Source organism: Tachyglossus aculeatus (assembly GCF_015852505.1).
Source record: "Tachyglossus aculeatus isolate mTacAcu1 chromosome 12 unlocalized genomic scaffold, mTacAcu1.pri SUPER_6_unloc_1, whole genome shotgun sequence".
NCBI classification, from domain to species: domain Eukaryota; kingdom Metazoa; phylum Chordata; class Mammalia; order Monotremata; family Tachyglossidae; genus Tachyglossus; species Tachyglossus aculeatus.
In genome coordinates, this window is record NW_024044828.1 from 15,055,821 (window position 1) to 15,081,341 (window position 25,521).

Below are 25,521 nucleotides of genomic sequence, written 5' to 3' on the forward strand. Positions count from 1 at the left end.
AGGAAGGGAAGGAAGGGAAGGAAGGGAAGGAAGGGAAGGAAGGGAAGGAAGGGAAGGAAGGGAAGGAAGGGAAGGAAGGAAGGGGAAAAAGAAAAGGAAAGGAAAGGAAAGGAAAGGAAAGGAAAGGAAAAAGGAAGGAAAGGGAAGGAAAGAAAAACCACAGGTCATGCAACAATAAGGTTCCTCTTTGTCAAGCTGCTTTGTCCAGCATTTAATCCAGCTTTTACTGGGGATCCTCAGCAGAATCTCCATCTTTCTCTCTCATCTGTCTGCTGATTTTTGTAGCTAGCATTAGAAGCTTCCTGGGTCCTTCATGTTCTGCATGGGGCACCCACCCTTCTACAAGGTCTGTTTTTTTTTCCACCAAGTTATATCCTGGGGGGGAGGGGAGGGGAGGGACGGAGAGAGGGGGAGAGAGAGAGAGAGAGAGAGAGAGAGAGAGAGAGAGAGAGAGAGAGAGAGAATGAATATACTGAACATCTTTGAGAACAAGTGAGTCCAGTTTTGTCTGTGGGGCTCCAAAACTGCAAGTTTAACCACAGAAAAGCCCCCCTCACCTTGGAAAACTGCTCAATGTCATGTTTGAAATCGAAAGTACCCAGCAAAGGAAGCTATTAGCACTGAGAGGGTCTGGGCTCAAATGCCAGCTTCAAGTCCCCATTCCTGATATTGGGCAAGTTACTCCTTTCTGAGGTCCTGGCCCCTAACAGTCATAATAATAATGATGATATTAAGCATTTTACTCTGTACACGCACTGGGGTAGGTACAAGATAATCTGATCAGACATAGTCCCTGTCCCACACGGGGCTCACAATATGAGTGAGTGAGAATGGGCATTTTATCCCCATCTTACAGATAAGGAAACAGGCACTGAGAAGTTAAAAGTTACTTGTCCAAGGTCACAGCAGGCAAGTGGTGAAGTCAGGACTAGAATCTGGGTCTTCTGACACCCAGTCCTGTGCAAAGAAAACTCTAGTTTAACCCACACGAGGTTACATTCCTGGTGAGAGGGAGCTAGAGAGACAACTTTAAGAAAACAAGGACCTTCTTTCCTCTCCAGGTCTCTCGGCTTAAATGACACTCGATACGTTTGAAAACAGACACAGGAAATTACTGCCGGAGGAGAGGATTCAAAACAACCAGCATTTCGTTTCATTTTAGCCACATGAATAGATTGAGCATGTGTGTTTTCTTCAGTGGGTGCCTGTCTAAATTCTAAGGAGACAATGAACACTGCATAGCTGGGGCAGACAGAATCCAGCTGGTCTTGAAAGGCTCTGTTCATAGACCCTTAGTTGGTTTTAGAGCTTTTTGCTGGGTTTCCCAAACAATGATGGTGTGTCACCCAAAATTTTTCATTCCCTTCAATTTCTGTGGCTTGTCATCAGGGCCTGGTAGGGTTGTAATATTGTTTTATGGCTCAATATGGCAAAGTAATCCAAAAAGACCCCCTGAATGAAACCATCAATTAACCCATGTGCCAACTCTACTGTGTTTTTATGCCTTATGGTGCATGATTAAGGTAGTGTTTTGCAACACAGAAGGCAGCCAATGATATATGCTTTGTGACACCAAGTAAGGTTATAAATTCCCTCTCAATTTTTGTTTTTGAGGGGTTGGTGGGTATGAGAGAATTTGCAAAATCACCCAGGGTTTCCATTCAATCAGGGGTCTCTACGTTCATTCTCACTTAATGGAGTTCTGTAGAGGAGTCTTAATGGTTATTTTATTGACCCTGAAAATTTCCAAATTTGAACCACCTGGCTCCAAGATATTTTCATTCCAGAGAGAAATGACAGTAATGAGTGCCAAGGGCAGAGGTGGAAGGATGTCAAAATCAAATCACCACATTTCCATTGGGGACCATGCTACTGACCCACCCTAAGGAAAGGAGCTAAGAAGCAGAATCAGAACTGTGGCATTCCCACAGACATGAAATAATTACATCACATTTTTAGGAACAATCACTGCAGTGATAAGATTTAAACCTTTTGTGGGAAAGTAGTTGAAAACCAGGGCTGCTTCTGAGGCAGGTGGTAGTTTACAGTAAGAAGTTTCATTTCCAGCTTTTTCTTGGAAGGAAAACAAATTAAACAACAGTGCATTGAAGGTGTTTACAAGAGCCAGTTTGGTCGTCCTTAACTTATTTCAATAAGAATTGCAGATTTAGTCCAGTCGCTTGAGGCCTTCCTGACTAGGCACTTTTCTCCCATATTCACCCTTCTCTGTCATCTATTAATTTGGATCTGGACCATTTAAGCTCTTGACAGTCACCCCATCTCAAGCCTCACCACACTGTCTGTTTCCCACATCTAGACTGTTTGTGCGCAGGGATCGTGTCTACCAACTCTACTGGGTTGTACTACTCCAAGAGCCCAGTTCAGTGCTTGGCACAAAGTAAGTGCTCAATAAATACCATTGACTGATTCCATTCAGGGCAATCCTGATGCTCAGTTGCAAGCTGAAACCACCACAAGGAGACACAATAATTGGTTATGGAGGTGATCCTGGCTAAGCTCGTCTCCAAACCCAGGCTTCAGCATGTCACCCTGACTGACAGAAGGTCTCACTGCCTTCCCCTGCCTCCATTCCTGTCCCACAACCTGCTCCTTTCCTGGGTGGCCTCACATCAGAGCTAACCTAGAGGAATCTGATAGGCAGAGACTATGGGATGCCTTGTAGTGAGTGAAGATGAAGCAGTTTTCCAAGCAATGTTCTGCCACTGGGGGAATTCCCAGCTCATGTCTGGTTCTCCCAGTTGTCTCCCATCCTCCTGCTCCAAAGAGCGCTTTGGTTTGGGCACTAAATCTTTCATGGCTTTGAGCCGGTGGACTCTCTCTCCCTGGAGTAAGAATGGCTTCCTTGGGGGTGGGGGAGCAAAAGGAGAACAACTGAGGAGGAGTATGTAGTCCCCACTGAGCCCTACTGCCAGGGTTAGATCTAAAAACACCTTCACCAAGGAACAAAACATAAGGAAACAAAGAAAACACATGGGTCCTGGGGTTCTTTCAGCTCCCATCTATGGCCAAATGGAGTTTGGTTGCAGTGGTACCAGGGCTGGGAGTTGGGAGAAGCCAGGACTTTAGTGGCAGCTCAAAAATCCTGAGTCTGTCTCCCTTTCTCTAAACAATCAAAAAATGGTATTTATTGAGCACTTACTATATGCAGAGAACTGTTCTAAGCACTTGGGAGACTGTGAGCCCACTACTGGGTAGGGACCGTCTCTATATGTTGCCAACTTGTACTTCCCAAGCGCTTAGTACAGTGCTCTGCACACAGTAAGTGCTCAATAAATACGATTGATTGATTGATACAATGCAACAGAATTAACGGTCACGTTCCCTGCCCATAATGAGCTTACACTCTCAACATATTTCTTAGCTGCCATCCTCTGTTTCCATGTCCCACCCCCTACAATAACAAACTCTCTGCAGCCAAGATGCTGGGAGATACCACCTGAAGTGAAACCTGAGGAAAACTCCCCCTACCTCCTATTTGCCTCCAAGAAACCCTCATTTCCCTTTCTTGGGGGCAAAGGAGGAGGGGGGTGAGAAGAGGGACAGAGGGAGGAGGGAGAGTGTGGTTATCCTAGTCTTGAACATGTGTAATATCTTTGTGAAGAATATCCCACTGAAGCAGTATGGCCTAGTGGAAAGAGCACAGACCAGGGGCTTGAAGAACCTGGATTCTAATTCCAGCTCTACCACTCGCCTGCTAGGCAAGTCAGAGGACTTCAGTTTCCTCCCTTGTAAAATGGGGATTAAATAGCTGTTCTCCCTCCTACTTAGACTGTGAGCCCCATGAGAGCCAAGGATTGTGTCGAACCTAGTTATCCTCTCTCCCTCCCCATGGCTCAGTATAGTGTACAGCACATAGTAAGAGGCATTTGGCAAATGCAATTATTCATTATAGTTATTAGAAATGAAGCCCCCTAACAGAGGCTGGGTGGGTGAAGGTGAGGAAAGAGGCAAAGGGGAAGAGGGAATTTGATAGTCAATGGTATTTGAGCACTTACTGTGTACAGAGCACTGTAGTAAGCACTTGTTCTTTCCCAAACCTACATTTAACTGGGCTTCCCAGCCTTGGTCGATGCAAATTAATACAGTGATCAAGAGGTTAAAGCTGAAAAATCACCACAGTCCCAGCTTGCTCTTCTGTTTTGCCCTTTGCATATCTGTGGAGTTCCTTTTATGTAATTATATTCCACCCTCAGCCTCACAATATATCAGCAAAGAAAAGCTGTGTTACTAGAAGGGAAAATTGACAAAAGAGAATAACTGTTAAAACACTATTTTCCTAATTGAACTGATTAGGCAATGGCCTGGAATAAGTTAATTTAGCTTCAAATATGCTAACTGGGTGAGGAGTTTATAATTTCGAGTGGAGAATGGAAATAAAGTAAAATTAAATTGCATAAAATATTCCTCCATGAGAATGGAAATTAGACTGTTTTATCTCCTTTTCATTCATAATTTTTCTCTCCCCAAATATCCCTCACTGTGTTCCTAGCAGATTCAATACCACCCTAAAAATTCCAATTGAAATCCCAGTTGTGGTATTTGTTAAGCACTTACTATGTGCCGTGTCAGCAGATCAGACACATTCAACTCCACCCAGGGCTCATAATATAAAGGGGAGGAAGAACATGTATTGAATCTCCATTTTACAGATGAGGCAATGGAGGCACAGAGCAGTCAAGTGACTTGCCCAAGATCACACAGCAGGCAAGTAATGGAGACAGAATTAGAACCCAGGTGTCCTGACTCCAGGGCCCAAGTTCTTTCCATCAGATCATGCTAAGGTGCCCATAGGCCTCTGCCACCCAACCTGGCACTCACCTCCTGGATCTTTCCCTGAGTCCAGGGTGAGCCATGGAGTCAATGGAAATCTTCTCCCTCCTCCCCAGTCTGTGGGGTCTAAAGGGAAGGCAGAGGGTGGGGGCTGCAGCAGCCTGGGTGGATTGGAGAAAGCAAGTGTGGAAAAAGAGTTGGCCAGTATTGTGGCCACCCAGATAGCAAAATCAACAACATTTATTGAGCACATACTGCATGCAGAGCACTGTACTCAGCACTTGGGACAGAACATCAGAGATGGTAGACATGATCCCAGTCCTCGTTGGGGGTCTCTTGCCATGGGCACACAGGTGCTCTTTGGAAACAAGATTTCACCACAAGCGTTGCCCCAAGATGGTTATTCCTGCTAGACAACCCTACTGTTCTGGTCACGTTAACACATGACCAAATCTTACATTGCGCACAACTGGTGCTGTGGCACTGAGCCATTTGGACATCAAAGGCATGCACATAGACCATTCCCTCTGCCACCGTGGTTTGCTGTAGCCACACGGGCTGGCCCCATCAGGGGCTTGGTCTCTTATTTCCTAATACAGTTTGAGCTACACATCATGAAAAATGCACGTTGGGGCAGAAAGGAGAGCATTGAACCTAAGTGATCAGCTCATTGTGGGTGGGGAACCTATATACCAACTCTGTTGCAGTGCACCATCCCAAGCATCTTAGTACAGCAGTCTGCAAACAGTAACTGCTCAATCAATACCACTGATTGATTATCCCCAATTATCCTCTCATTAAAACAACAACTGTGGCATTTGTTAAGCACTTGCCAAGTGCCAATCGACTGTATCAATCTCTGGGGCATAAACACTATAAGCTGTTAAGACACCCTGAACATTCCTGCCCGTAACCTGGATCTGGGACACAACGGCCTCTGCCGGAAGACACCAGACTCTGACCCCATAAAGCAAGGTGGCCTAGTGGAACAAACAGGGGACATGAGGTCAGGAGACCTGGATTCTAATCTTGCTCCGTCACTGGTCTGAGTGACTAAGGGCAAGTTACTACCTCCTCTGTGCCTCAGTTTCCTCATCAGTGAAAAGGAATTAAATCCCCATTCTCCCTCTCCTTAAATTGGGAGTCCTCTACAGGACAAGAACTGTCTCTGATCTGATTGCATTCTACCTACCTCAGGGCTTAGCATTATAGTAAGCATTTAACAAATACCATAATTATCATTATTTCTTGTTCAGCTCTCTCGGACCGTGAGGGGTAAGGGGGGAGGCACATGAGCTTCAGAGAATATCCCAAGGTCCTGGTTTTCAAACATGAAGCTCCGACCAAGGTCATAGGGCTAGTATGTAGCAGAGTTAGGGTTAGAATCCAGGGCTCTGGTTTCCAGCCTTGTTTATATCAGGTTACACTGCCTCCATAAGAATGGGAAGTAGGGGTTTTCTTTTCCCGTTCCTCCCTGAATAGACAGGAACTAAGCTATAGCTAATGAGGAAGATGCCACACACCCAGTAGCTGCTTATTATACATCAACAGAGGAGAGCAAGAGAACACACACCTAACTACAGAAAAGCTAAGCAGAAGGGGAGAGTTTTTAAAAGAGCAGCTTTTTCCTGGCTACCTCCAAACAGAGGTCCAAAGCAATCCAGCTTCCAATCAATCAGTGGTCTTCACTGAGCACTTACTTCCATCTCTTCAACTGGAGGTATTCAGCAATTTTATTCTACCTTCCAATTTTAGTTGCAAAAAACAGCCTCCAATCTGGGAGTGACTGGTTTCAAGACCTTTTTCGGTAGAACGTTTTTAAGGAACAGAAAGCCACAGATCTGTCCAGAAGGATGCAGTAAGGGTGACCTCAGGGGTCTTTCCAAGCTGACATTCCTCTGGGTCTTTTTAAAGCCAAATCTTCCAAAGTTTTCAAATCCCACAAGGGCAATTTCCTGGTACCAAGCCTCATCTTGGGGACCCCCGTCAACAGCAGGACAAGGGGTGCAATTTTACTATAAGGGATTTTTCCCCTCATCTTCCCTTCTTGCTCTCTCAATCACAATCACCTTCAGAGAAGGTGCTCTGGTTGGAAACACTCTAAAACGACTCTTTACATGGGTGATACACATTTGAAATTAATTTTAAGGAAGCTAAAATGAATGAATGGATTTAAGGGCAGCAGGAGGAATTCCGGTTAGACCTAGGGCAGACTTTCCTGAGGACTGGGACATGAAGGAACAGGCTACCAAAGGAGGCATAGGGTGGCCTGTTCTGGCCATCTTGGGTGGAAGAAGGAACAAATGTTCTGGAACGGGGCACTGCTAAAACAATAAGGGCCGAATCGCCCTTTCGGTTTCCTGGCCCACGCTCTTTCCACTAGGCCACACTGCTTCTCATTCATTCATTCAATCGTATTTATTGAGCACTTACTGTGTGCAGAGCACTGTACTAAGCGCTTCAGAAGTACAAGTTGGCAACATATAGAGACGGTCCCTACCCAACAGCAGGCTCACAGTCCAGAAGGTTCTTCCATCTGAAATTTCATGGCCAGAGGGTGGTCAGGGAACAGCTGTCCTAGGGAAAGACACCTCGCTTCCCTCACCCTAAAGACCCTGCCAGGTCCCAGTCCCAGGGCAGGGTGGGGTCCAGGATGTCACCCCAGCTCTGAGTGACCCCACCAAATGAGCCCTGACCCACAGCCAACTTCAGGCTAGCAGACTTCTGCTCTGCGGTGAGTCTACGGACCTTATTCTGAGACCTGTCCCCCACCTCCCCAGCCCCTCCCTGGAACAGAGTCAACTCCACAGGTACCTCCCAATCACCACATCCTCACAAGAAAGTTGGGAGTCCCAATCAACTAACCAATCAATGGTAGAGTGAGCCCGTTGTTGGGTAGGGACCGTTTCTATATGTTGCCAACCTGTACTTCCCAAGCGCTTAGTACAGTGCTCTGCACACAGTAAGTGCTCAATAAATATGATTGAATGAATGAATGGTATTTATTGAGCATTTACTATGTGCAGAATACTGGACTAAGCGGTTGGGAGAGTGCAATACAACAAAATTAGTAGACATGTTCCCTGCCCATAACAACTTACCAGTGAAATCTGAAAGCATGTAAGGCAGATGAAAAAGGTGCTTAATGCATCCACTTCATCCCACCTGTGTTTAGACACATCTTAATAATTGTGGGATTTGTTAAGTGCTTACTATATACCAAGCACTGTACAGAGCACTGGGGTAGATACAAAAATCAGAAAATGTATTCAACACGTATTTGAAAAACTCACAAGGAGGATGGCCCCGTTGAAAGAGCCCAAGCCTGGGAGTCCGAGATCCTGAGTTCTAACTCCAGCTCTGTTGCTGGTCTGCTGTGTGACCTTAGGCAAGTAACTCAACTTCTCTGTACCTCAGTTACCTCATCTGTAAAATACAGATTAAGATAGTGAGTCCCATGCGGGATATGGATTGCGTTCTACCGGATTATCTTGTATGTACCACAGTGCTTAGTAGAGCGCCTGGCACATAGCGCTTAAATGTCTCTAAAATGTTTTAAAAAACAGGGAAGCACCAGTCAAATATTTATTGCGCAGAGCCTAGAACTAGGTCCTGTAGACTCTCCATAGGAAGGTTAAGGGCAGGGATCATATCTACTTTATTTTACTCTCCCAAGCACTTAGTACAGCACTCTGCACAAAGTAAGCATTCCATAAATGATCTTGATTGACACGGTTCCTGCCCTTGAGGAGCTTGCAGTCTAATGATACCAGATCAAGACTAAGACCTATATTAAATTATCATGAAGAAGTCAAAATGATATCAATCAACACTATTTATTGCAGCGCACAGAGAAGCAGCATGGCCTAGAAGAAAGAACACAGGCTTGGTAGTCAGAGCACCTGAGTTCTAATTCCAGCTCCACCACTTGTCTGCTGTGTGACCTCAGGCAATTCACGTGCCTCAGCTCCCTCATCTGCAAAATGGGGATTTAAACCTCTTCTCCCTCCTACTTAGACTGTGAACCACATGTGGGACCTCATTATCTTGAACCTACCTCAGCACTTGGTACAGTGCTTGGCCCACAGTAAGCATCACAATTTTTATTATTGTGGGGGAAGAGTACAACAGAGTTGGTATAAATGATCACTGCCCTCAAAGACTTTACAGTGTATAATGTGGAAAACCTATAGGAATGCAAGCAACACTAGCATAAAAACGAATCTCATATGCACATTAGGGCTAAGCATAAACAAAGTCAGGTTAGGTTAAACTGGGAAGGTTTCCTAGAGGATTAAATCATAACTAAAAATGTTTTGTGATTCTCAGACAAAAGACCACTCAGATTAGTAATATACCAACTAGAGGAATTCTCCATCAGAATAAAAGTAGGTGTCTCCTCTAAGGAAAACATCAAACAAGTTTTTTAAGATCTCATTTTTTTTCAAAAGGGACCAAAGATCAGGTTGAGATCATATGAATTAATGCAATGAAAGAGCAGCCTCGCCCATTTACCCAAGGAAAAGGGTCTCTATTGTTTTACTTTCTCGCTGCTGAAGCCCAGCTCGGACTTATGAACTGAACCCCCAGACTTCATAATACAACCAGAAAATGGGCTTGTCACTGGGCAATACAAAAAATGGGGGGGGCGGGGGGAGGAGACTCACGATTGGCAAAGCCCCACTCCTGGACAGATGGCAGACAGGTAGGAAGGAAATGTCTTGGACATCAGTGATTTTTGAGAAAAATGACATGGGGAGGAAAAAAATTAATAGTATCTGAGGAAAATGAGACAAAGGCGACGGCAATTTAGAAGGGCCGGGTGACAGGTCTCCCACTGAAATGAGCCTGACAGGACTAATGGATAATGGCAGTGAAGAGAAGCAATAATGACAGTGGCATGCCCAGCAAACACACACAGAGAAAATAAAACATCCTCTTGCATGAGAGTTGACTTGAAGAATGGGAAGAAACACCAGCTGGCAACATGGGGCCTAGTTGTAGATACTCTTATGGGCCCCAGGAAAACCACAATTTAAAACACCACCACTAATTTAGAGAAACATAGACACTGGTGAGAAAGTATAATTCCCTTATGAGTCAGATTCACATGTAGTTTCTGGTTTGACTTTAAGTACGTTTGTCTATTGATTTCAACATACCTCACTTGCCTTCTCTAGAAAAGTTTTTATCTCCTCTTTTCCTGAATGTGCTATCATTGTGCCTTTTAGGGCAAATGTTTTTGGCCCCCAAAACCTACCATATATCAGTCTTGTAAATGGCCACTAACTTAATCACCCACAGAGAGAAATAATTTCTGCTGCCACATTTTTATTTCCCCTGGAAAGGAGAGGCAGGCTGGAAAAAGTGTTAATGTACAAACAGCTTTGGATTTTGGGTGAATCCTGACCTATTTTGTTGGTATTGCTCCTGCTACTAGTACAGTGCTCTGCCCACAGTAAGCACTCAAATACCACTTCTGGGTTGAGTGATTCCTCCTTACTTTCTCCCACTCTGGGGAACCCAAAGTCCACAACAGTACTTCTCTCCAGGCACCTCCCCTTCAGCCTCCCACTCTTCCCCTTGTCACTTAGCCAGGTAACAGAATCAGCGACCACTGCTGCCTGGCCAAGATCCCAAGTTAACCGGTCCCCTAGTTTGTGCTACCTATTTTGTATGATCTGCTCCAATGGTTATCTGCTCTAGAGAAGAAATGTGTCTTGGTGAAAAGAGCATGGCCCTAGAAGTCTGAGGACCTGGATGTCAATCCTAGCTCTGCCACTTGCCTGCTGTCTGACCTTGGATAAGTCTCTTGACTTCTGTGCCTCAGTTTCTTCATCTGTAAAATGGGGGTTACCTGTTCCCCTTCCTCAGATGTGAAACCCATGTGGAACAAGGACTACACATCAATTTTCTTGTATCTACCCCAGAACTTATTACAGTTCTTGGCACTCAGCATTTAACAAGTACTACAATTGTTATTATTATCAATTGCTATTAATATTTACAAGACTGCATGATTAACCCAACAAAATTATAGAACTGTTCAAGATGGTGGTACAGTCATTGGTTGTTGAGGACTGCTATGCTAGTAAATACGGTATTCATTTTAGGGAAAAGGACCCTCCCCTCCCCACCCGCGAATGGCAGCGGCATTTATTTCTCCCTAGCCATCACTTTTTTTACTCATCATCTGTTTCACTTCTGCACCTTTAATTGCCACTGGCTGCTGCTAAGTGTTAAAATAAAATTAGTTGTGAATAATGATTCCTTTTAAATCCATGTACCGTAACAATTTATTTGAATAGTCAGTTTAAAAAGTCATTGTACTGAGCTGAGCATAAGCACATTGACATGCAAGGGCCTTTTATAACCCTATACTCTCCACATTGTCATCCATTATCTCCTAATTAAACAACAAGGTTTCCTTGAAATGGCCCAGTTCGACATCATTACTAAGCATTTTGCCATCATACGCTGAATTAATGTGACTGATTAAACAACCTGCAGCACAGAGTCAGGATCTGGGAGTGAAACTGAAGAGAGGTACAGAGATCAATGTATAAAAATGCTCTAAAACAAAGGGAGTTAATTCCTTACTGATAGAATGGATTACTTTAAATATCAATATCTGTCCTTTTTTTGGTTCTGTCACAGTGGCAGATGGATGGTTCGCTGCTCCTGGATGTTTAACTCATTTTTTCAGATGCTGGTAACTGGATGGTGAGTGTTTTAAATGGAGAGTGGAATCGGTTAGAATAATGAATCCCGGGCCTAACTGGATGTGAACTCACACTTGCATGGGTGCAGGAAGAAACAAGAAAAACTACCTTGGTACAACCTTTGGTGTGACAGTAATAAAGTATAACAGGAGTATAGTATAGTGTGCAACACCCAATTAATCCAATACTATTTACTGAGTGCTTACTATGTGTACATAGCACTGGATTAAGTAAGCACTTGGAAGAGTACAAAAGAGACGATATGAGCTTGTTGTGGGCAGGGAATGTGGCTACCAACTCTTAGTACAGTGCTCTGCACAAAGTGCTTGACAAATACCATTGATTGACTGCCTCCCTCAAAGAGTTTACAGGCAAAAGGGGGAGAGAGACACAAAATAATATATAGATAAGAGAAAATTGGAGTTGTCCATTAATATGTATTTAATAATGGCATATGTAAACAAATGAGCCAGGAATGGGTGTACTTGGTACAGAAGTAATGAGGCGCATAAGATCACCTGTCCACATGTTTTGTTGTCTGTCTCCCCATTCTAGACTGTAAGCCCGTTGTTGGGTAGGGACTGTCTCTATATGTTGCCATCTTGTACTCCCCAAGTGCTTAGTACAGTGCTCTGCACACAGTAAGCACTCAATAAATATGATTGAATGAATGAATTTAAAAAGTGAATTAGGAAAGGCCCCGCTAGGCTGTAAGCTCGTTATGGGCAGGGAATGTGCTTGTTGTACTCACCAGTGCTTAGTACAGTACCCTGCACACAGTAAGTGCTCAAATTTGATTGACTACTTTGAATGTAATTTAAGCACTTTTAGTACAATGCTTTCCACACAGTAAGTGATCAATAAGTAAGAATGATTCATTGATTTTCAAGTCTCTGGTTTTCTGATTCCCTGAATGGAAAAACCTGCTACTCCTTTTACAGTAAAATCCCAGTTGCATGAGACAAGGATAAGAGTCCTGTCATTCATTCAATCCTATTTACTGAGCACTTACTGTGTGCAGAATATTGTACTAAGTGTTTGGAAAGTACAATTCAGCAATAGAGAGACACAATCCCTGCCGACACCAGGCTTACAGTCTAGAAGGAGGATTCAGACATCAAAGTAAACAGGCATCAATATAAATATAATTATAGACCTATACACCAAAACAAGTAAACAGGCATTAATATAAACAGAATTATAGATATTTACATATATACACATCTATGCTGGGGGAGGTAAAGCAAAGGGAGTGAGTTGGGGCAACCCGTTGGGGAGGGGGAGCTGAGGAAAAGGGGGGCTTAGTCTGGGAAGGCCTCTTGGAGGAGATGAGTCTTCAGTAGGGCTTTGAAGGGGGAAATGTGATTGGCGGATTTGAGGAGGGAGGGCATTCCAGGCCAGACGTAGGATGTGGGCCAGGGGTCGACGGTGGGACAGGCAAGAATGAGGCACAGTGAGAAGGTTAGCACCAGTCATTAAGTATATATAAACTATATTTTAGTCCTATACATGTTTGCATGCTACTATAGATCTCTAGGCCCTCCATTTGCATGTCCAGCTGTAGCACTGTAACCTACAATTGGCTGCTCTTGGCAAAATCTAGAAATAACAGGTGGATGTGATCAGTGTGTCCAGAAAGCTGACTGGGGGTGGGGAGGGGAGGCAGTCAAGCCTCCATTTGGAATGAATTTCCAAAGGTCCAAGGCTCTGCCTCTCAAGAGTTGACGCAGTTCAGAAGCTTACTCAATCAACTCTTTTCCACATGCTGCAATACCACAGTGACAAGAAGCAACTTAATCATCCCAGCAACCACAGGCTCACAGCATGTAAGAAATCAGTCTGAAAGAAATTAGGCTCCCAAACAGGAAAAAAAAAGTCATTTTAAAGAGTGAAATTACTACGGAACTGAATAGGGACATAGCCTGTCCTACCTTGACTACTGTAACAGTCTCCTTGCTGACCTTTGCACACAGTAAGGGCTCAATAAATACAATTGAATGAATGAATGACCTCCTTGCTCCTGTCTCTCCCTTCTGCAGTCCAAACTTCACTCTGCTGCCCGGATCATATTTCTTCAAAAATGTTCAGCCCATGTTTCCCCACTCCTCAAGAACCTACCGTGGTTGCCCATCCACTTCTGAATCAAACTCCTTACACCGGGCTTAAATAATTCAATCACCTTGCCCCCTGGACCTCACCTCACTACTCTCCAACTACAACGCAGCCTGCAAACTTCAGTCTTCTAACGCCACTGTAACCTTGATCTCATCACCAGCCTCTAACCCATATCCTGCCTCTGGCCTGGAATGCCCTCCTTCTTCATATCTGACACTCTCCCCCAACCCCTAGACTGTAAGTTCGTTGTGGGCAGGGAATGTGACTGTTTATTGTCTATTATATTCTCCCAAGCGCTTAGTACAGTGTTCTGCATATAGTAAGTGTTCAATAAATACAATTGAATGAATGAATGACAATTAGTCTCCCCACCTTCAAAGCCCTACTGAAAACCCATCTCCTCCAAGTGGCCTTTCCTAAGCCCTCCTTTCCTCTTCTCCCACTCCCTTTTGTGTCCCCCTGATTTGCTCCCTTGATTCATCCCTCCCACCCACAGCCCTTATGTACATATCTGTAATTGTTTTTTATTGATGTCTCCACCTCTAAACTGTAAAGCTTGTTGTGGTCAGGGAATGTGTTATATTGTACTCTTCCAATCCCCTAGTAAAGCGTTCTGCACCCAGTAAGTGCTCAATAAATACTACTGATTGAGGGAGAACAGCTGTGGTCAATTTGTGAGTAGTTAAGTGAATGTGGGTTTGACTATTGTTTTAAACTAGAACAGCAGCATCTTGAATTCATTTTGCACTTTAATGTTAATTATATTTTATCCTCACAGCATACCTGTGAGATAGGGAAAGGATACAATGAATCAGCAAGGTTAAGTGACTTGCCTGAAGAGACAGAGCATGCTGTTGGCCAAGCTGGGATTGGAGTCTAGGTCTTCTGACTTACAGAGACTTATGTTCTTTCCCACTAGGCGATGCTAAATACTGAGCACTCACAGCTGCCATAACGGCTGCTTTCAATATGCATTTTAGCTAGAATTCTGTTAGGGAATTGGGAAACATTCATCTGATGGTACAAGCTTGTCTGCACGTAGCAGGATGCGGGACCTGAACTGTTTACATGCATGCATGCAACCCTGGACACCCCGAGTACTTACAATGCAGGTTTTCTTTAACATGGAGCTTTTGCAATAATGCTGCCCCTCTCCTCCCGATGTTGCAACTGAGTGTTTCTAAAAAGACACCAGAAGCCAGAATAGAAAGGGGAATTGGTCAAGTCAGTGCTCCTTCCCAAAATAAAAGGATTAAGCTACAGAAACAGATACCTGGCATTAAAGGTACCATTAGCTAGTCATGTCTGACTGGCAATATGTGAACTTACCCCTCTAAGACTAAAAGTGCTCTGTGGGAAGGGTACACATCTACCAAATCTGCTGAACTGTATTCACCCAAGCCCTTAGTATGGTACACACAAGTAGTTCTCAATAAATACCACTGATTGACAATTTACACCTTCCTCAACATTCTGTTTTGCCCACTCTAGTAGGTAGTTTTATGTTTGTCTCCCCTGTTAGAACTTAAGTTCCTTGAGGGTACAGAGGGAGGGTTACTTCAGTGTTCCGTACTTCCCGAGCACTTAATGCAGCCCAACACCATCCCACCTCATGGGTGCTCAGATGCTGCTACCACTTCTAATCCGACTTCTCCTCTGGCCCTACTGGCTAAACTGTCAGAATGGATTCAGGAATCGGAGTTCCTCCTCTAATGGAGGGGGCCCACAGTGACCCAATTCACACTTCTCTTGGTCCCTGATCAGATTTGATCTTTTTTGCGCTTCTTGGGAAGCCCATTGTGATGCCACACTGAATACACTTCATTGGTATGACAGGAGATCGATTTCTCCAAATGTCCTAGATACATCTTGAGAAAAACAAAAGTTAGTGGCCCTTCAGAAATGGTGAAATTCTTTTTAAAGGAAAGTTTTAAACAATGGTTTCTTGGGTTTTTAGGAACATAGCCTATCACCACAAGAGATCAACCAAGTCAAACCAAGATTAGGCTTAAAGAGAGAAGCCCATTGATTATCTTAAATGCACAGAGGTTGTTCTTGGCTGAAGAGGGTGGGGACATCCCCATTTTCCACCTACTCCTCTTGGCTGCCACGGAAAGAAAAGCCACCCTCCTTGGTCTCCAATGCCTCCTTTGCTACACTATTTCTCTGAGAAGTAAGGATAGATTTCTGGAGGAAAAAAAACATTTTTTGCATTGAAATATCAATTAAATAGTCTTCAGTTGCACCCTGGAGCTGCACATTTGGCTTTCTTTTAAGAAACCAAGGTAATTACTAACAAATCACACCTCCTGTAAAGCCTGAGCACCAGGAGTCAATTGAGCTATATATAACCTTCAAACCAGAGAAAGGCAATCTTTTTAATTGCGAAGTCTTGCTGGGAGGCAGTTGCCTAATCCTGTCAAGGCACTGATGTCCGATGACCTTATGAACTCCAACTGCTATGCTCAAATAACCATTATGTCTTACTAAAGAGCCACTACCTATAACCAAAACAAGGAACAAGCAAATACCGGAATCACTCACTAAAACCAAAGTAAGGAACAAACTGGTACCGCATTTAGCTGGGTAGAGCACAGCTTTTGACGTATAGCCTGTGGGCTGTCCCTGATTACATTGATGCTATTTTTAATACCCACAGCAGCATGGGCTAGTGGATAGAGAAGGAGCCTGGGGGTCAGAAGGACCTGGGTTCTAATCCCAGCTCTGCCACTTGTTTGCTGTGTGACCTTGGGCAAGTCACTTCACTTTTCTGTGCCTCAGTTACCTATAAAATGGGGATTAAGTCTGTGAGCCCCATGTGGGACAAGGAGTGTGTCCAACCCGATTTTCTTGTAACAATAATAATTCTGGTATTAAGGCTTACTATGTGCCAGGGACTGTACTAAACCCTGGGATGAACACAAGTTGGTCAGGTTGAACATAGTCCCTGTCTCACCTGGGACTCAGTCTCAATCCCCATTTTACAGATGAGGTAATTGAGGCACAGAGAAGTGAAGTGACTAGCCCAAGGCCACAAAGCAGACAAGTGACAGAGCAAGGATTAGAACCCAAGACCTTTGACTCCCAGGCCTATGCTCTATCCACTATGCCATCCCAGCCCCTAGTACAGTGCTTAACAAATACCACAATTATTATCATTACTATTACTTGACAATGAGGGTGAGCACTTGTTTGGGTTGGACCATTACTTGAAGAATTTATAAAGCTGTTGAGACACACCAACAGTATTTGGTGTTCATGGTGACGCTCTATCATGCAAAGAATCCTGCCTGTTCCTTACCCAAATTTTCAGTACCTTACACAGTGATGGCATACAATGCTTTGTACATAGTAAGCGCTTAATACCATCATTATTATACATATGTTAATTTTGCTGAATACAGTGGAGGGCAATATTTTGCTGTCCTTGATTTAGACAGCATCAAGAAAGTAGGAGAATAAGAGAGCAGAGAATAAGGAGCAAATTTGTTTTCATTCATAAAATCTGAAACACAGGTCTGCAGTCAAACCAGTGTTTGGACAGCTATTAAACCACTATCCCATGATTTTAAGAGGACATCATTCAATCCCCACTTATTCTGGACATAACACACCCTGGTTTGGTTCAACGATCAAATAAAGTTATTCTTCATCAAGTACCAGAGGGTTGCTAGCAGCAAAGTTTAGAGATCCCTGAGGCAAGGGAAGCTCTTCAAATTAGCCTAAAACCCCACAGTCAAAACACTTCCCTAACTCTGACATAAATAACAAAAGTGGAACCCAAGGAGCAGAATGGGTAATGGTATTTATTGAACACTTACTGAATGAGGAAACACCCTACTAAAAGGACAGTTTAGAGCAGGAGGGAGGCAGAAGGACTCTAAAATGCATTGTTCTGAGTTTACTGACTCTTTTCTTGTTCCATTGTTAACGTTATCTTGGTTTACCCCCACCGAGATTGTGGGGCTGGGACTATGCCTAATGACAATAATAGTTAGGGCCCTTGCTAAGTATGTTAGCCTCCTCAGTTATTTTTGCATTTACCCCAATTTAACATAACTCAGCATATAATAAGCACTCAGTAAACACCGTTAACTTACCAAGTCCCTGGGAATTCCCCATTCCTCTGCCTTGCTTTCCTGAGTGTCCGAGGCGTCCTTTTTCGGTGTGACCACCTCACCTCCAGTCCCAAGCAGGTGAGAGGCTGGGGGTTTTCGTCTCCGACCCTCTGTGTCAAACCCCAAGAATGAGGGGCGTCTGAAGAAGGTGGCAAATGGGAGAGGGGCTTCGGGGCACCCCCATCTTCCTTCCCCAAGCGGGGATGGGGCAGGGGGCTTCTCTCTAGGGGTGGAGAGAAAGAAAGAGGAGCAAGGAGGAGGGGGTCGTGGGGAGGCCAGAGAGACGGCTAGAAGGGGCGTGGTGTGCCTCGGGTGAGCATCTCGTGGCAGGTGGGGGCAGTTGGGCCACGTGGCAACGCGGATCAGGTGGGGCGCTGAGTAAAGCCACGTTCATTCATTCATTCAATCATATTTATTGAGCACTGTACTAAGCGCTTGGAAAGTAACAGTTCAGCAACAGAGACAATCCCTACCCAACAACGGGCTCGCTGTCTAGAAGGGGCGAGACAAACATCTGCTCTGCACACAGAAATCGCTCAATAAATACGATTGAATGGGTGAAAACAAGTAAACAGGCATCAATAGCAGCGATATAAACAGAAATACAGATATATGCACACAGAAATCGCTCAATAAATACGATTGAATGGGTGAAAACAAGTAAACAGGCATCAATAGCAGCGATATAAACAGAAATACTGATATATGCACATCATTAATAAAATAAATAGAATAATAAATACGTACATAGATACACAAGTGCTGCGGGGTGGGGAGGGGGGTAGAGCGGAGGGAGGGAGTCGAGGAGGAGGGGAGAAGGAGCAGAGGAAAAGGAGGGGGATCAGTCTGGGAAGGCCTCCTGGAGGAGACGGGCTTTCAGGAGGGCTTTGAAGGGGTGAAGTGTGCTAGTTTGGTCGATGTGAGGATGGAGGGCATTAGGAGGAGTGGAAGTTTGGCCCCAGATTAATCCAGGAGAATGGCTTCCCTTTCCTGCCAGGTGCAAGTAAATACCCCATAGGTAAAATTCCAGGAAACTGATAATGATGGCATTTGTTAAGCGCTTACTATGTGCCAGGCCCTGTGCTAAGCGCCGGGGTTGATACAAGCAAATCGGCTTGGACACGGTCCCCTCTCCCACGTGGGGCTGACAATCTCAATCTCCATTTGACAGATGAGAGAACTGAGGCCCAGAGAAGTGAAGTGACTTCCCCAAAGTCATGCAGCCGACAAGTGGCCGAGCCGGGATTAGACTCATGACCTACTGACTCCCAGGCCCTAGCCCTGTGAGCCCACTGTTGGGTAGGGACTGTCTCTATACATTGCCAACTTGTACTTCCCAAGCGCTTAGTACAGTGCTCTGCACACAGTAAGCGCTCAATAAATACGATTGATTGATTGATTGATTGATTAGGCCATGCTGCTTCCAGATGAAGATGAAGAGCATGGGGTAATGTTGGCTTTTATCATTTATGGTCTCCCGAACCGCAATAGCCTCACCCCAAGGCTTAGCTTGGGGAACTGCAATAAATCAATCAATCAATCGATGGTGTTTTGTTATCTGCTTTTTGTGTGCTGAGCACTGCCATAAGGGCTTAGAAATGTAGGATGAAACAGGGAGATATGATTCCTGGCCTCAAAGTACAGACATTTTTGCAAGGGCTCTTTCTACCCACTATCAATCAGTGGTATTTATTGAGTGCTTACTAAATGCCCGACACAGTACTAAGCGCTAGGGAGATTACAAGACCCAAAGTTGGCAGACACGTGCCCTAACCACAAGAAGCTTACAGTCTAGAAGCGGGGACACATTAAAATAAATTACAGATAGGTACATAAGCGGTGCAGGGCTGAGGGTGGGATGAATATCAAGTGAACACTGGGGTACAGATTCAAGGGTATAGGTGATGCAGAAGGGAGAGGGAGTAGGGCAGATGAGGATTTAGTTGGGGAAGGCCTCTTGGAGGAGATGTGATTTTAATAAAGGCTTTGAACATGGAAAGTTGTATATGAAGAGGGAGAGGTTTCCAGGACAGAGAGGGTATGTGGGCAAGGGGGCAGCAGTGAGATAGATAAGATTGAGGTAAATTCTATGAAATGAATGAAAAGGAAGCAGTGTAGCCCACTGGAAAGTGAACAGGACTGAGTGTCAGGTGACCTGGGTTCTAATCCCTGATAATTACAAATAATAATAATAATAATTGTTAAGCATATACTATATGCTAAGCACTGAACTAAGTACTGGGGTAGACACAAGATAATCAGGTCACACATGGAACTCACGATCTAAGTAGGAGGGAGAGCAGGTGTTGAATCCCCATTTTGCAGATAAGGGCACAGAGAAGTTAAGTGACTTCTCCAAGTTCCCACAGCAGTTAAGTGGTAGAGCTGGGATTAGCACCCGGGTCCTCGGACTCCCAGGCCTGCTGCTTCTCATGCTGTTCTGCCACTTGCCTGCTGTGTGACCTTAGGCAAGTCATTTAACTTCTCTGGGCCTCAGTTTCCTCTTCAGTACAATGGGTATAAGATACCAGTTCTGTTCCCCTCCCTCTTAGACTGGGAGGCCCATCCGACCTGATTACCTTGTATCTATCTCAGTGCTCATGATAGCGCTTGCATAGTATAAGCACTTAACAAATACTACAATTATTTCTAAGAGTGGCAGTTGGAAGAATATGCTTGGAGAAGGTGGAACTTGGTCAGGGAAAGAAGCCTTATGGAGTAAATGAGGTTTTCAGGAGTACTTAGAAGATGGGGGGAGCTGTGGTCTGTGGTGGATTTTGTGGAAACACAGTGGTCTGGGCCTTGCATTTGTTGCTTCCCTCCAGACAATCCCTTTGGGGCTGTTTTGCCTCTAGACCCGCTTGACTGTCCCATAACCATCTTAAGTAGTGAGAGTAACATGGTGACTAGAGTACTTAGGAGTGGAGGACTCCATTTTGTCTGGCCAAGCCACCATTTACTCAAAGCTGGCACATCAAGTATTCTCCCCTCCTTTGTTACATCCTGTCCAAATGTCTATTCTATCGGGGAGCTTGGCATTCCAAGATCTTGAGACAGGATGGAGTCATTCCTCCCTTAGCCAGGTAAGGACTCCTGACCAGCTACATTGAGTAAACATATACTTCTGCTTGTCTTAGGGTATATACCCTGTACTGTGCTCTTCGATCATGTGTGAAGCTCAGATGCTGTACCAACTGTAGAGAAGCAGCGTGGCTCAGTGGAATGAGCACGGGCTTTGGAGTCAGATGTCATGGGTTCAAATCCCAGCTCTGCCAATTGTCAGCTGTGTGACTTTGGGCAAGTCACTTCTCTGTGCCTCAGTTACCTCATCTGTAAAATGGGGATTAAGACTGTGAGCCCCACATGGGACAACCTGATCACCTTGTAATCTCTCCAACGCTTAGAACAGTGTTTTGCATATAGTAAGCACTTAATAAATGCTATCATTATTATTTATTCTTATTACAAAGAAACTCTCTTGTGTGGAGTTGCTGGCCTTGACTAGTAGAGGAAACTCTGTCAACCACCGCTCCCTATTAGCACTAGTAAAAATAAACTTGTCTCTGACAGCCCGTTTAAACACAACGTGAAGTTTTCTTCAACAATTTGAAGCGGGAGGGAGTTTCAGGAAGGAGGAAGGGCGTGAGCAGGGGACCAGAGGAGACAAAATCAGAAATGAGGCACATTGAGAAGCATAGCTTGAGAAAAATGAAGAGTGTGAATTGGGGTGTAATGGGAGAAAGGCTTCTCCATTAGGGTGACCACCAGACATCCCTTTGCCCATACATTGTTATGCTACATCTAGTGCTACATCTGTACTGGACAGAGGAGCTAAAACCCAGACTGTTCAGTATAAAACTGGACAAATTGTCACTCATACCAGCCTAACTGCTCTGCCTGCTCTGCCCCCACCAGTAGAGATGCACACCAGCAGTAATGGGGAGGCTTGTTTTCCCATGCCACATGCCCAAGGGGGCATAGGAAGGGTGATTGGGTGATATCTTGGTGTTAGCCAGTATAGTCACATTTATCATGAATCTCTAGCCCTTGGAGGAAATGAAGGCCTGAGTACTGATTACAGCAACTATTCAAGGATCACAGGGATTCTCTGGATAATCTTTTCTTTACGGAATGTTTTTCATTCTTATCACTGCCAACCCTTATGAAACATGAAAGATACCCTTTTGTTCTAAGTCTCAATATACTGTTACCAAATTGGCTGTGGATCTCTTTAAACTTGCCTGTAAAACAGGCTGGAGGATCTGTCCAATCCAATATTGTTTCGAAATTTAGATCTATAAGATTAATTACCTGAAAGTTTGAATGCTATGAATACTAACTAATTATTACTAATTCAAATGACAATTAAGACATTATACCAGCGGTACCGTTTTGTATATGCAAATTTGCCCAATTACTGTGCTTCTCTCTGGTTCTCGAAAAAAAATCACAGATCACAGCTGCATGAAAAATGGCTGCCTCATGAATTGTCCATCAATCTTTATAATTCTTAGTTATGTAGAATTAATTTGCATATGGAAATGAAGATGTTTGACTTTCAGTTATATTTACCTTTAACACCTGGAATCATACAATTAATTCCTAGGAGAACTTCTAGGGAATATTCATGTAATGCAAAATTAAATAATGGCAGATTTAAATTGGGGCTAATGTGCAGATGCAAATTAGCTTCATGATGAAAACATCTCTTATAATTTAAAAACCACCAAACTCTCTGAGGTGTGCAGTAGAAATGATCATTCAGTAACTCAAAGCAAGTCAATTCTATGTTGTTCCCTCTCTGATAATTAAGCCAGACAATGCCAATTCTATGTAACAACAAACAATTGATTTATTGTTGTGCTGAAAATTATTTCTAAGGCAGCTTCTGCTGCTAGAACCTTTCTAGCTCTTAAAGGTACGTTGTACTAACATACACCACAACCTCACAGTGATTTTTTTTCTTTCAAAAAAGAATTTTAATTTGGGGCCCTGGCCCTTTCCCCAAATAAATTATTTTTATGATGTGTGGAAGACATACTGAGTTTTTTGAGTTACGATTCATTTGTTTTGCCTCCCTGCTGTTGCTGTTTGTTGAATGTGTATCTTATTCTTTGTAGCATGATGTACCTAGGTGGTTTGCTTAAATATTCAGTTCCTTTGTTTTTAACCATTCATGGAGGCCAACACTTTATATGCCTATAAAGAGGGCCACTTTCAACAATGTCTCCAACAGGTGTCATTTTAAACAATCACTAGTACTTACTGAGTGCCTACTGTGAGCAAAACACTTCACTGGATATCGGGAGGGAGCAACAGAGTTAGCAGATTCCATCCCTGCCCTCAGTTCCTTACAGTCTAGCAGGGGAGAGACAGACACTAAAATAATTTACATATAGGACTAAGAAGGAAAAGGAGGGGAAGACAAAGGAAGATTTTCTGTTGAGATGCTATAAAACGAAAGAGGACTAGACAGGAGAGACAGAGTATACTAAATTCCTCGTTAGTCATTCTTTCATTCATTCATTCATTCAATCGTATTTACGGAGCACTTACTGTATGCAGAGCACTGTACTAAGCGCTTGAAAGGTACAGTTCGGCAACAGAGACGATCCCTCCCAATGGGCTCACAGTCCTGCCTAATTTTCATTAGACTACACTTAATTCCTTTTAGGCCCTATCAAATCTGTGAATAGGCATGAGAGTGATGGCAAAATACATCATTTATTATTTATCATTCTAACCAGGCTATATTGTCGTATGCTTCATTTTTCTGACAAGGGATACACAATTACCCTCCAGGACTGTATAAATGAATGCTGACAGACCGTTGCTGAAAGAGTCACTTTTTAGATCTTTAAGTCAGATAATGAATAGGGACAGATGCTTTAGCAACCAACAAATCAATCAATAACGTAAGACATAGGCACGAAGCTGGAGTTGCTAATCAAAACTTTACCCCCTTTAGATTAAATTATTCCTGAGAGCTCCATTTATCTCCATCTCACCGGCACTCGCACACTATAGAACTGTAACCATCGTCATATGCACAGAATGAGTTTTGACACCCTGTCCTTGAGGGCCAGCTTAGGTGGATATCTGGGGACAGGCTCCCAGAGCAAGCATCGCAAGAATAACTCTCCATGGTAGTGAAGATGAGAGCCTGTCCTAGGAACAATCTGGACCATCAGGCCGGAAATGCCTTGATAATTATGTTTTTGTGGTCTGAATGATCCACATTAGCTGTGTATGTTGTCAAATTCCTTGGATAATTTCCAGGTCTCTGTTTTACCCGATGTTTTGCACACTTGACAACTGTAGGTAAGAGGTGAGTTAATCATCATTAATAATAACTGTGGTATTTGTTAAGCATTTTTTATATGGAAAGCACTGTACTAAGCCCTGGGTAAATACAGGGTATTAGGTTCCACATGGGCCTCACAAAGTATATAGGAGGGAGAACAGGTGTTGCTAAGTGCTTAGTACAGTGCTCTGCACACAGTAAGTGCTCAATAAATACGACTGAATGAATGAATCCTCATTCTGCAGATGAGGGAACTGAGGCCCAGAGAAGTAAAGTGACTTTCCCAAGGTCACACAACAGGTAAATGGCAGAGCCAGGATTAGAACCGAGGGCCTCTGACTCTCAGGTCTATGATCTTTCCATTAGGCCATTCTGCATCTCAAAGGGCTTACTTACCCGGGGAAAATCATGATTTTTGTGGGGACTTGGGTTATCCACAAGCATGCTTTTGGTTGGGGAGAGGGGGAACCTTGAATTATCCAAATAGCATGATTATGTGCAGTGTGGGCCAGTGGAAAAAGCATGGGCCTAGGAATCAGGGGACCCAGGGCCTAACCCTGGTTCTTGTGGGTGACCTTAGGCAAGTCACTTCTCTTTATTTAGTTTCCTCATCTGTAAACTGGAGTTTAAATACCTGTTTTCCCTTCCCCTTACACTGTAAGCCTCATTTGGGACAGAGACTGTGTCCAACCTGGTTATCTTGAAACTAACCCAAGAGCTTAGTTCAGGGTTTGGCACATATTAAATGCTTAGCAAGTGCATTATCACCAGTATTATTATGTATCTGAGCTGAAATCTCCATTTGGTATTATTCGCTTCCACAACTAGTAATAATAAAAATAACAATAATTATGATATTTGTTAGGCGCTCACTATGTCCCAGGCACTGTTCTAAGCACTAGGGTAGACACAAGATAATCGGGTTGGACACAGTCCCTGTCTCAGAGCTCACAGTCTTAATCCCCATTTAACAGATGAGGGAACAGAGGCACAGAGAAGCTAAGCGACTTGCCCATAGTCACACAGCAGACTAGTAGCAGAGCTGGGATTAGAACTCATAACCTTCTGACTCCCGGGCCCATGCTCTATCCACTAAGCCATGCTGCTCCTCTAACTAATAATAATAATAATAATAATAATAGTTGTATTTCTTAAGTGCTTATTTCATGATAAACACTGTACTAAGTGCTGGGGTAGGTACAAGATAATCAGATCAGACACAGTCCCTCCCTTGTCCCACATAGGGCCCACAGTCATACATGGCTTAGCATCACTGTTCAAGGTGTAAGAGATGGCAACCGGCACCTAGTAAAGGCAAAGCACTGTACTAGGAGCATAATAAAGAAATATGGCCCTTGCCCTCAAGGAACTTCCAATCTAACAGGGGAGCTGGCAGATAAAAACCGTGTACATAGAATGGAAGCCAGAAAAAAGTAAAGATGCCACTGTAGTGACAAGAGAATGAAAAAAT

At 43.8% G+C, this 25,521-nt stretch overlaps 1 protein-coding gene across 1 annotated transcript in view; it reads right to left on the reverse strand.

Annotated features, from left to right (window-relative positions):
- The window catches only part of LOC119920819, a 189,351-nt gene extending 164,891 nt beyond the window's left edge, over window positions 1-24,460 (reverse strand). Inside the window, exons 1-6 of the mRNA XM_038741042.1 lie at window positions 24,447-24,460; window positions 23,755-23,925; window positions 22,319-22,413; window positions 21,958-22,041; window positions 17,729-18,033; window positions 14,734-14,808 (exon numbers count right to left, since the gene is read on the reverse strand). Coding sequence (XP_038596970.1) covers window positions 14,734-14,808; window positions 17,729-18,033; window positions 21,958-22,041; window positions 22,319-22,413; window positions 23,755-23,925; window positions 24,447-24,460 — 744 coding nt within the window. The remainder of the gene's footprint in view (window positions 1-14,733; window positions 14,809-17,728; window positions 18,034-21,957; window positions 22,042-22,318; window positions 22,414-23,754; window positions 23,926-24,446) is intronic.
- Between the last annotated feature and the right edge of the window lie 1,061 nt (window positions 24,461-25,521).